Raw genomic sequence first — 12965 nt, forward strand, 5'->3', positions numbered from 1 at the left:
AGGCCATTGATAGTCATTGTATTCAGTCGGTAATGTGTGCCGTTACACCACCACGACTGATGTCTACCTCTATGTCACCTTCGGCTGTCGACCATTCAAGAAAAGTAGAATAAGAGCTCAAAGCCTTTTGACAGCTCTCCAATATGAACGTTTTAGGCTAAAATAGTTTCTTGCAGACCGAATATCTGCAAAGCTAATGACATTCCCATTAGCCTCAGCTGCGCTTAATAACGACTAAATAAAGCTTATAGATTTAATCCCGCTCCCCACCACACTCATTCCCGTACTTTCTCTAAATCAAGTTTATTAATTAAGTAGAATTCCCTAACCCTAAATGTGTGTATGCAAAAAACGACAGGCTGGAGCCCACTGAGACAATTGTTATCGCACAATCATGATTTACTTTACCGGCCAGCATGTCAGGGAGAAACATGGGGGCAACAACATGGAATAAGGGCTCAAACTAAACAAAACAATGCAACTAGTGCTATGACAACAGCGTGATTAAGGTTGCAATCTCAATCCCCCATCCAGCACCGTATCAGTTCCCTGAGCAAACAGCAGACATGCTCCTGTTTTTCCTTTTGTTTCTTTTCCGCTCCCGGGTTCTCTCCTGCGCTAAAGGAATTCGGGAGGAATGCAGAAAAAGCATCCTGTTTTCATTCTTAGTCAGCGTTTTCACACCACTGGGATGTCTGAGTTCTTACTGACGTCAGGGTAAATAACTAGAATGTCAATAGCTTGAGTAATAGAGAGACAGGTGCATATTACCATTTATCCTTGAACTCCTCCACTCCTCATCTTACAAAAACACAAGCCAGTTGCACTGCACGTAAGACACATGCAAAAGAAACGTCATATTAAACTGTGACCGACTTTGAATGGTGCTAATTCCCCATTTCTTGTTGTTATCTGTCATTCCTTAAACACTTGACCTGGGACGTCCTATAGATAAATGGAAGTCTCCGACATCCTCGATAACAAACACTCTCTGCGCTCATGTCCCTCTTGCAGAACAGCCTATCTAAAGTAAATATCAGCGTATGGAGCAACAAGGGGACAGACTCAACACCATGAAGAGTGAACCACAGCACGTTACATTATGTACAAAGAAATGCTATGTGTATTAACCACATACTTCAGCACGTCAACTGTCTGCCTGTTCTATTGTTAAACGTGGAGCACGACTTCAAAGCGTGTACACCTGAAGCACAGTGAGGCTGAAGTGAAGGCTTGAACAGGGTTGAGTATTTTAGTGACAGCAACATGCACAAGGCGGCCATGGCCATTACATCTTTTATGTATAGCAAGATGTTTTTTATGTTCTAAAGTTCACCTCAAACCATAGATTTGTCTTTCAACCTATTTTACATTATAATTATAAACTTTGAGCCATGACAAAGAAAGTGGAGGAAAGAAACAGACGAATAGCCTAATTCTGCATTCACACTATGAGCGACACAGCAAACAGGCTTCAAGTCATTTTCAATTGAGGCCGGTGACACGAAGCTACGAACTCAAGGCCGACGTTGAGCTTCTCTCAGCTTTTTTCAGCGCTCCAATAACGCCTTGAAGTGTCAACCAATCATATGTTTTTGTTTCTCCCTGTTCCATTCCATCTAACAAAAAAAATAAAAGAAGCCGTTAGCCAGTTCCTGGTGCTATTTGACGACATCTCACTTCTCATCACCAGGCACTTACCTATATGCACTTTTATGTCAATGTGCCACCCCATGTTCAATGTCAGAACTGCACATCCAAACCCACCAATGTGTTTGTGTGACAGCTTAGCCTCAAAAGACAAAAGAGCCGTGTTGTACACCAGTGTTGCAAAAGGGGCAGTAATGTGGGACCACAATGTCACGCTCTTTTTAATGGACTTAAAGTATTCAGTATTCTTCAACACGTGTTTGTGTCTAAGTGGCTAATGGGGACAACTTTTTGGAGCAAGAGCGCTTCAGTCGGCAGCTGCTAAACTGGCCCGAAGCTCTCAAATGGGCTGCGGTGTAATCGGTTGGGGTGATTCTGTTGAGCACGACCACGGAAAGTGCTTGTTTTTGCCACTTCCATAATGTTGCCAAAGACAGCATTATGAAAAGGATAAAACGTTTTTAACTTTCGCTTGATCTGGTCCACTTTTAGTCGAAGTAAATTGACGGTGCGGAATTGCTCGATTACATTGCAGCCCATTTGGCGGCTGCCGTCAGAATCTTTTTCCCTAAAATAGGTTTAAGGTTGAAATATACAGCAGTTACCCTCTTTAATGAACTGTGAAAGTAGGATACATCACCCTGCAGTTTAATCTGATGTTCACTTTCTGATTGATCAGGGACAATCTCATGGATTTAATATGGATTTAATACTATCAGACCACAAAAGCACCAAGTCCGAGACTGTGGTTTTCAAAGGTCTTGGTGCGGTTGTGTAGTCTGCTACAGAGTGTGTTTCAATTGAACCAAACACATTAGATGTGAATCTTTATAGTGTGGGGGCTTTCAGGTGTCCATCAGGACTTCTCTTCATGATTAATAACTTAATAACTTGATTAAAACCTAAGGTAGACAGCTATTTACCAGCTCTTGAGAAGATTTTTTATACATCACTAGCTTATAGGATTTACTGGCCTTGCTGAAATAATCCGGATCATTTAAAACAACTGGTCTTCAATGATCTGAAAAGCTATTTTCATTTTCAATTTCTTACTGGATGACAGATGAGGAAAAGGTTTGGATATCATTTCTACACTGAAATCTTCTGCTGCAGGTGAAGACACCATTGGACCTTTTGGACTATACCCTTAATGTTCAATGGTGTTACACCCAGAGAAGTCCAGCAAGAAGGAAGTTCTTCACAATTAGGGCCGATGTTCATTGAATAGATGAATTTATATAATATTTAGTGGACAGTGTCAGCATCTATGTTCCTAGAAGAAGTTCAGTATTTCCCCCCCAACAAGGAAAGAAAAGCCCAAATAATTCAAAGTGTTTGCTGGAACATGCCATTTGTAGCTGAAGACCGAGTGAGCGACACAGCAATTCATTCTCAAAGTCAAATAACAAAATCACCATTCTGCTACAGAATTTCTTTTGCATTTTTTAATTTTTGTCATATAAAATTCAGTGCATCATTCATACAAATATAAATACATCTCTGAATAAATTAGAGAATAAATAAATTCTATATACAATTCAGCATTTAACAGCAAATGCCTAAGGTGGTAAACTGTCCATCATATACAGCATTGAGACATTTGAGGATGGATATTTTCCGGTACAAAGAAGGTTTATATTTCCATGTGTCTGTGAGTTGACTACAATCAAAAACGGCAGATGGAGTGAATGGATTTATGGCACAGAAAGAGTGCAGGCCACCGACAAATAGCTTTTGATGTGCTTAACACAAGTCGAGAGTCATTGTTTCCCAGTGGCTAATTACAGAGGAATTAAGTGAACATTTGTCAGGGGAGAAAAACAACTGTTGCATTTTTTGGCAAGCTGCAAAGCCATTGAAACCTTCTGGCTTATCTTAAATCAAAACATTAAACTGGAGCTATATGCAATAAACACTTGGGCCAACACAATAGACCTAATGTTGTTGTTATGCTAGTACAAAGTTGAATATGTGTGTGTGGAGGAGCTTACAATAGACCTTGTACACAAAGCTAAGTGTTGGTGAGATAAATCCCTAAGAGATGACCTTCATTTCACTGAGGCCAATAATGAACAAGCTGCCATTTTCAAGTACTGCCTGATAATTAAAAAACAATTTGCTTATTTGCCCTTTACACCAGGTAGAGCAGCAGATTCCAGCTCTGATACAGAGGAATATAAAGGATTAATAGCAAGGACACAAGAGTAAACATTGACTAAAAATTTCCCAACTAAATACAGAGATGATATGACTCTGGAATATGTAATGATCCTACAATCCTCAGTGTAGGTGAGTTGTGGCTTTAACCCTGCCCATTCAGACGAGTCACAGGAGTGCTCATAAAAACAAAAGAACCCTGGATCAGCAACTGATTAGTCATTGTAAACTTGCTTGATGAGATTCCCCAAAAGAACAGACACCGGCTTCCAAGTCCTCGGCTTTAATGGATCTTTTCTTGGCTTCTGTTGTTATGTTCAAAAAGGTTCAAAGAGAGTTCAAGAAATAACTCTAGACGTCTCCACCCAGCATTGTTCTTGTTGTAGGGCTTCTGTCTCGGTGAGCTGCCAGTCCTCCGAAGCTCTGTTTTGTTGATCAAATGCTTGATCCGCTGCCTCTTTTTCCTTCCGTCCTTCCACCTTCACATTCCCGGAGTTGGTAGGACTCTTGACACGTTTCAAAACCCTGATGCTGGCATTGAAGGTAGCTGGAGAAGTCTCCGGGCCCGTGGAGGTTGAATCCATGGAGGTTGAACCGCTTCTGGTGTTCTGGCTCAGTCCTCTACCTCCTTGTTCTGCTGCTCAGTGTGTTTACTCCACCCGGGTTCTTGTTTGATGACAGAACCTCTTTTGCGATCGCAGTGTTGGACTTGACCACAGATCTGCAAAAAAAGAACAAGAGAAAAACAGGTGAGCCTCATATGTCCTATAAAAGACCATCAACACAGCACACTATGGATCTAAAATGGATCTTTAAATCCCTCTTCACGTACCTGAAAGATTCCAGCAATTTGTTGCTGTTTGTGCTTGCAGACTCCACCAATGGGCCCATGACATTTGTCCTTGGATTCTTTGAGCTGTGGAGAGATACAACAACAGCATTAATAAAACATGTAACCCTCCCGATGCCTAGGGGAATCAAACCCCTACAAACTGAGGATTTTGTCTGGCATTATTAGGTTAATTGAAGCAAAAGAAGTTCAAGGTCCAGTAAGCAATTTCCTTGGAATTCCAAACTAATATATCTCAAGATGCCTTATGGGCAAGAATGCAGGGCGCGCCGGTCCAAAACACCACCTAGCATAACATCTAGAGGCGGTGACTAATCCATACTGGTGGTTTCATGAACGCAAGAACTCAAAGACGAAACAAACATTTCCTTGAGCTAAAGCAGTCAGCTAAACGTTCTAAAAATAGCAGCATTTTCAATAAACCTTTGTGATTTCTTTCAAGGCCTCAAAGGAAATGCGGGCCATTCTTTGCGCTATGACTACTACCCTTATACTGTGGTAACATTATCACGCACTGAATCCTTTTGCCTCCACTCTGACTCATCTCCTACGTCAACATACTTTGATACTATCGAGTATCCAAAGAAGGGTATACGGGATGGGACAGTCTTGCTTTGTTGTAGGTCTAGGTGGATGAAAAGAAGGGAGGGAAGGGCGGTTACCTTTCATGGCAGAAGCCGGAGCAGGTTTCATCGGCTGTGTTGAGGCATTCGCATCGCTCAGCTGAACGGCGCCGGCGACGAGACAGGGGACTTCCGAGGCCATAAGGAAGGAGCTTACTGTAAAGGAAAACGAAACATATTAGGACAGTGTTGGAGAAAGCGTGTGGGATCTGGAATTAGTTATAAGGGTTATATATATTATATTATAAGGGTTCACTCCATATCCCAGTCTAGTAACAAACGAGCATGTGTGTCTGAAGTGCTCTGGTGCCTCACCTCGGCGTGTTGACCCAGATAATATCCAGGTGGCAGAAGTAGATGCATTCTTTATCATCCCAGCTGTTACAGGAGCAGCGTTTGGTCCTGACTCGGTGTTGGTGTGGAGCCTGAGCTGGCAGCTCTGCCCGCTCTGATAAGGGGAGTCCACAACCTAGAAAAACACAAAGAATCCCGAGATTAAAAAAGCGCCAACTAATCCTTTGCAGTATGACACCGTAGCATGCAGTTTGTGACTATCACATGTAAACACAAAGAAATCCACTCGGCGGGTTGACACCCTCTTGTGCGGCTAAACAAATGAGGTTATGATTAATGGTGGAACATGTTTACTGTATTAACAATCAAGCAACTTAATCCAAGGCAAACATCTCTGCAGGAAGTGGTATCAATAATCCTGTGGCAGCAATTTGATAACTTTTTAATAAAAGGTGGGTTAATTATTGAAGGTAAATATTCCCTGGAAAGTTGAACACAGCACTTGTATTGTACTTTCTGTGGTTTCTGGCAAAGAGTCAAAGGCTGTAGTCTGTGTCATACCAGCATCTTTTTCTTTTGCTCAACTAATTAGTTTTTACTATTTCTTATAACATTGCTTGGTTTGGAAATACTCAAACCCTAAAACCTTTATCTAAACCAGCCAAGAAAGAACCGATAATTAATTGCATGCGGCCCAAAAATGATTTATAATGAAAGAAAATATATACATTACAAACTACAACATCTAAAAGAAAAATAAGCTAGAATTCCACAAACCACATAAAATTGACTTACTCTCTTGCAGAGCCATGCAGATGAAGAAAAAAGTCAGCGTCTTGCACATGAAAGAAGCCATGGTCCTCATCCTGTGTCTGATGTTGTGGTGGGTAAAAGCAGCAGCAGTCGGTTGACACACTCCAGGAGGTGTAGACGAGTCTTTACAGTTGACTGTGTTGAGGCCGAGGAGCTGCAACAGGTGCTTTGTGTTCACTTTCTTGCCAGGACATCTACTTATACACCCCCTGCGGGTGATATCATGATGGCCCTCCTACCTCAGAGCAGTGTTGTTACACAACACACACTCCACCTGCCCTCCTCGCATTCCAGCAGTGACCTCAACAAACAGTCGCGTCAGCGCCCCCAGAAGGCCAAGAAGTGCAGTGAGAACATGTTGGATTTACAGGTAGTGGACTAAAGAGCCAGAAGTTCAGTATACTTCAGTTGAATTGGAGTATTGAGCGTTTTGCTTTGGTGTTTAGAGTTTTAGATGTTGTATTCCATTCCTGACAATAACACTGAATTAAAGTTAGTCATGCATTAATGTGTTAGCATCTATAATGCTGCATCTGATAAAGGTGGAGCTAATTTCAACTACTCAAGAATGCTGCTGGTAGTTTAATCAATTACAATACAGAATATCTTAAATTATGAGTTGATTTCATTCAAGTATTGAGTGAAAAAATACAACATTGGCTTCCAAAGTGTTAAAAGTGAACATAAAATTGGACATAGTAAAAAAAAACAGTACCTCAACATTGGATTTACAGTTCACTGAGTAAATGTACTTAGTTGTGTTGCACCACTGATTTGGACATAGAGGATCAGATGAACAAACAAAAACTAAAATCCAAGACAACAGCTGACTTTGAGTGCAGTAACAACAATAGTTATGTAAGTAGTATGATGTCAAAGTTGGGTTTAGTGTCAGTGTGAGTTTCAAACTGACAGGAGATATGTGTGAGGGTGAAGAGAGGAAAACAAAAGGAAGAGGAAAATAAATTAAAAGGAAAAAGAGCAGAAGTCTGATAACAGCAGCATGTAAAACAACAACATTTAGCAGCAAAATCTGTTCATTTAGTGAGAATGCATGAGTGACAGTGCTCTGATGACATTGCTATCTGACACTTTGGAAGTAGTTTGCAAACACTTATATGTAAAGACAAAGCTCCTACAACGCATTGTTTAAGTTGTGCATCTTTTCTTGTGGCACTGAGATGTGATCAGGTGTTCACACTGTAAGTCTACTCTCAGACTGCTGAGTAAAATCACACCGCATAGATTTATCCAACAAAATAAAAGTTTGAATTTGAAAAAAGACTGACAATGAATGGATAACAACCGATGAGTTGTAAGCAGATATAAGACATTCTTAAGTGTTTATTAATGTATTCGTCAGCAGTTATAGCGTCTCCTCTGAAGTAACTTGTGTGTAATAAATGATTGATAACATATAGGGGCAATCATACGTCGTGATCGATGAACAAACACACATGAACAATGTTTATACACATGTTCAAATCAATCATAGGCAGATTTAAAACTGTTTATAAATGTGTTTAAACCTCGTGATGACATCTTCAACGTTTGGTTCTTGAGCCTTCATCAGCCATGGTGTTTTCTCAGTTGTCATGGAAAGTGTTTATCATTATTACAAGCAATTTCTTTTTTATTTCTTACCCATAGAAAATATGAAGACATTTTTCATATGCTTACAACTGTGCTGTGCTAAACTGTTTTTCCACCAGATTATGGAAGCTTCAACAATGTACAACTGGTAAATACATGAATGAACATTTAATGCAAAAAGTACAATACAGAATAGCCTCAAAGTCTCTGCTTGCAACTACATGATACTGTAATAGAAACAGCTATGGACAGCTTGTGAATTGTAAATGGTCTTGCAGAATAATGAGACAACTTCTATGAAGAAGTCAGGCAGCAGACGACTGCCATTAAGACAGGAGGTTATGTAAGGCCGTGGCCTGACTTGTGTTTTTCTTTCCTTTTTTTTTTTTTTCCAGAGGCGTCTCGGCATGCAGGAATCGGATGAGGCTGGAGGCGGCAGAGGAAGAGATGAGCAGCGGCAGTTGAAACAGACAGAGGGCTCGCATGTGCCACGCGAGCTGATATGAGGATGATGAAGTCAAGGCGAGCTGTCGGCACCCCCCGCAGGAAATGAAGGTGAGGTCACGGCACAGTCGTCCCACTCTCCCCTCTGCTGTCACACAAACCATATCCAAGCGTGTAACATGCTTTGACCTTCGTAAAGAGATACGCAGCCGCCTGCCACATCAGCTTTCTGTAACCCACACACACACCACAATGGATATAGTGCAAAAACACACATTCTCTCTGTCAGTTTACACTGCCTATCTCTTGACAGTGACAAAAACAGACTTCACGAATATGACCAAAGCCTGACCGCCCGTACAGTCTAAACGGTTAGAGTATGTCGTGCAAACACTCTTAGGGGTTCCTTACTCTTATCAGCTGTAGAATGGGTTATAATGCAAATCCTCAGGTCATAAGGAACTAATGAAGTATGTGCATCTGATAACAGGTTACCACAGAGAGGAATGGATGGATTGATGAACTTGGAATGAGACTGTGACAAAGACATGCTCGATGCAAAGAAAAGAATCTGACAGGAACATATGTATTTTAGATATATCTTTTTATTATTTGTTTGATAGTAAACAATAGAGACCAGTTTCAAACATGTCTGTTTCTATTGCATATACCCTTTGCTGCATTTTGTTTATTGTGTACATGTTTGTGGATTTTAAATATTACCCAGGTTTCTCTTGACAAAGGCATCTTTCTATATTTTAGTAAAATGTATCTTTCTAAAACTATTTTACACCATGGCTTCCAGAAAGGACCCATTCTTTAAACCTCTACTTTTACTAAACTGTTGTAACCTTTGTGTTCTATTATAAATAAAGTTAAAACATGCACAGTTCGAGACAAATTCCTTTGTATACATGTTTTAATTGTATTTATTCATTTAGGCAATGCCAGAACCTAAATCTTTTACGTAAACTTAACCTCTTATTAGTATTTCCTGTATAAATATTGTATGACAACAATACGTATTTGGAAATCAAAAAACAAAGACCAATCAGTTCCAAACAGGAGAGTCAATTCATTCATATATATTCTCTGGAAGTCCAGACATTTTGGGGAGTTTTCAATGGGTCATTTTTCAGGTATATATATATATATAAGTATAAACTCTTCACATGCATGGTTTTAAGTCCAACCCGAAATAGAAGCCACACCAAAAAAGGCAATAATAAACAGAAAGGACTACAATTGTTCTCAAAGATGGAAAATGTTGCAAATGTTGAGGGACTTTACGTCATAGCTCCAGCAGGAATGCGGAAGATAGAAAGAGACACCTACAGAGACAGGAAAAAACACATGCTGAAACCTAGAAATTTGTGTGTGGTCATAGTTTATAGGGGTTAAGCGGTGTGGGGAAATGACAAAAGGATGTCACAACGCAGAAGGACTGGCATTTGCCCAACAATTTCTTTCAGTGACGAATAACAATACTCATCTAGAGCAAATATTTGTCCAGCGGTGCAGACTGGAGGAATGGGCTCAATCTAAAAGGAACCCCCTTGTCCCCTTCCTCTGCCGCCTTCGCCAGACAAGGCAGCAAAGGAAAACGTCGCCACGGTAGTCGCGGTGTAATAAAATGTGCTCTTATCTATTTCCAACTTCCGGCTGCTGCTGAGGAATGTGAGGCGACGCGATGATAAACAAATAGCGGAACCGTGATTGCTGAACCCTTCGAAAGTTCCTCTAGTATGAGGTTAAACATATGGGATGTGACACAATAACACACAAACAAGTCCTCTCATTCAGGAGACAGGGAAAAAGTTTAAAAAAAAGTGTGATCTGAGGCCATTGAGCAGAAACGATGACAGGAAACAGCACAATATCAGGTCTCAGTGCAGAGCAAAGTGTTTTATGTGCTCTTATGTTAGCTGCTTAGCATGTCTAGCTAACCAGCCTACTGCCTTCAGAGGTAAACTAACCCAGCATATATCATTAGATAGCTATGGCTACAATTTGTGGGTTAGTTTACATTCAGAAAAATGTGCTTGACTTGCTAACTACAGCTGATAATATATTCCAGCTACATTCATCATTTCGGTCTGCAAAGCCAGTGGACACATGAATGAGAAGCCTGTTGTTGTGCACCTCTGTCTAAAAATGGGGGCCGATTGTGTGAAATATTACGAAGAATTTCGAGAAGCAAATGTGACGCCATTGTCGGTGTAAACTGGCCACGTTCATGTTCTATAGTTTAGAGCGCCATAACGAGCAACCGAGTTGGAGAAAATATACGGCGGCCAACAGTAGAATAAAACACGACCAAGACAGACAAACAGTATAACAAAATCCATCCACAACATATACAGCCCATCGGCACAAATATGAAGGCAAAAGGAGAACCGGCACAGTTTTACACACTTCATAGGGTGCAGTCAAAGCTGCGGTGCTAGGTAACGCAGGGGTTGTTGTCGTCCACACACCAGCAGCTTCTTCTCTGCTGCAGCTGCTGATTGAATCCCTTCTTCTTTTGTTCCCTCCTCACACAGCTCATCAGGATGCAACTTGAAATGCAAAGTTCAATACTTGTAAATAAAGGTAGTCTAAGGACAGAGTTTTAAAAACAATATATACTACCGCCATCAGGAATGTGACATTAAAAAAAAGACAGGAAGCAATTAGGCAACTGTTGTGGTAAAAGGAAAGCATGGAACAGTGACTCACACACACACAGAGACACAACCCTGATATGAGTGAGGTGAAGAATATGTACCCATGTATGGGTGGACAATGCTTGTGGAAATCATGTTTATCTACCAGTTGTTTTCACCTTGTGAGTCTATGTGCGAGCGAGTCATCATGGCAAAAAGGTGCTCCCGGTCACACCTACTGTAGCGGGAACTACCACAGTCACCGTCACAAAAATTAACAGGCGTGTAGTTAAGATCAACAAGTCCAGTTCAAAGATGAGTGTGGTCACGTTCCTCCCATGGCCCGATTTATCGTTCTGGTGTGATCGAATCACAAGATGGTTTGTTTTGTTCTCTTTAGTGTAATATGTTTGTTTTCTTTTATAAAATGTCATATTTAAGCTTATTTCCTCCCATTTATTGTCAAGCTGGCATTAGGGTTCAAGGATTGCACAGCAAAATGCAGCTGTAGTCCCTTTATGCTACACAACAAAAATAAAACTGTTCATTCCTGTAGTGCGTGTTTTAAGTTGCATCAGGAGGAATGTTAACACCTGCAACGACTCAGAAATCACAGAACCCAAGAGCACAAAGTCTTCAAACCAGTAACAAAGTTAAACAGGTAGCGAGACACCATGGGGGGCTGATGAGGATAATGAGATCCTGGTGTGAACATGTGCAGGAAGCTCAGGTGAGGGGAATGAGGTGATTGGCTGCATCTGTAACGACAGGAGAGTTAAGAGAGATTAAACACAGGGGAAAATGCATGACAAATAATTACTATGAAGGTGAACTTCCCATCTTGATTGGATCTCCTCTTCTAGTGAACCTTATCACAGCAGTCTGACTTTAGAAACACGTCACGGTGTTCAGTTAATAATTGTCATATCATTGTGTAAATGAAAAACACTTTGATGAAGGGAGTCTTTGGCCCTTGTTGTTCCTGTCGCTGTGGAGCCGGAAGGCATCCGACAAAGGGACAGCTGTTTGTAGAGTGCTGTGGAAGGAAGGAATTATCATAAAACAATGAGTGAATGATAAAAAAGAATAATACAAAAATTCCCTAGAGACTTTAAAGATATGTTTTGTAAACTCTGTACATTGCATGACACTAGAGAATAGGGTAAAAAACGAACTAATGCACATCACCATGAAACTTCCCCAGTTGATTTCTTACATTATATATACATAATATATTTTGTGTAACAAGTTATCTGGAATTGTATGTTTAAATATGCAAATTAGGCATTATCTAATTCATCTTTTGGTGAATTTAGAAGGAGAACTCTGCCGACGCAAACAGACAAAGTAGTAATAAACACCTTAATGTGTGTGTTGGATGTTCTCTTCCCACTAGTCTGAAAGAAGACATGTTATGGATGCTAAACAGCCCAGAATCTCAAAATTGACCAGATCATCAAAAAACATTTCTGTCTATAGTGTCTCTCCTTAGAAATATAAATGTGAAAGTTCTGTCTGATTATTGCTGCTGTACGTCTGTTATCTGCTGGGTGATTGGTTACAGTACACGGTCTGATACCTTCAGTGTGTGATGTCATCCCTTCCAGCACACAGGCAGCATGAGCCCAGATGGACTTAAAGTTGCTTTCTACTGCCACCCAGTGGTCACATGTGACACCTTCAGCTCTGGGAAACAAAGGCGAGCTGCCTTTAAGGCCAAATCAGCACAAGGAGAGGAAATAATGATACAGTAAAGCACCACACAATTAAAATAAATAGTTGAATAAATCAAGGCTGGCTACGAAATAGATTTTTTGGAAAGGTGTTTCCATTCTAAGAGGTGGAATTTCAACATCAAGTACAATCCTACTGCAGCCACAGTGAGGTGCCACACTC

At 40.6% G+C, this 12965-nt stretch overlaps 1 protein-coding gene across 1 annotated transcript; it reads right to left on the reverse strand.

Moving 5' to 3' along the window:
* Positions 1 to 4428: 4428 nt before the first annotated feature.
* On the reverse strand, positions 4429 to 6430 carry edn2 (endothelin 2; the record flags this gene model as incomplete). The annotated part of the gene is made up of 5 exons (XM_079176365.1): positions 4429 to 4528; positions 4640 to 4723; positions 5320 to 5436; positions 5596 to 5749; positions 6370 to 6430. The coding sequence occupies 5 exons, from the start codon at positions 6428 to 6430 to the stop codon at positions 4429 to 4431; spliced, it is 516 nt and encodes a 171-aa protein (XP_079032491.1).
* Positions 6431 to 12965: the final 6535 nt, after the last annotated feature.

This window comes from Pholis gunnellus (assembly GCF_910591455.1).
Source record: "Pholis gunnellus genome assembly, chromosome: 16".
Classification (NCBI taxonomy): domain Eukaryota; kingdom Metazoa; phylum Chordata; class Actinopteri; order Perciformes; family Pholidae; genus Pholis; species Pholis gunnellus.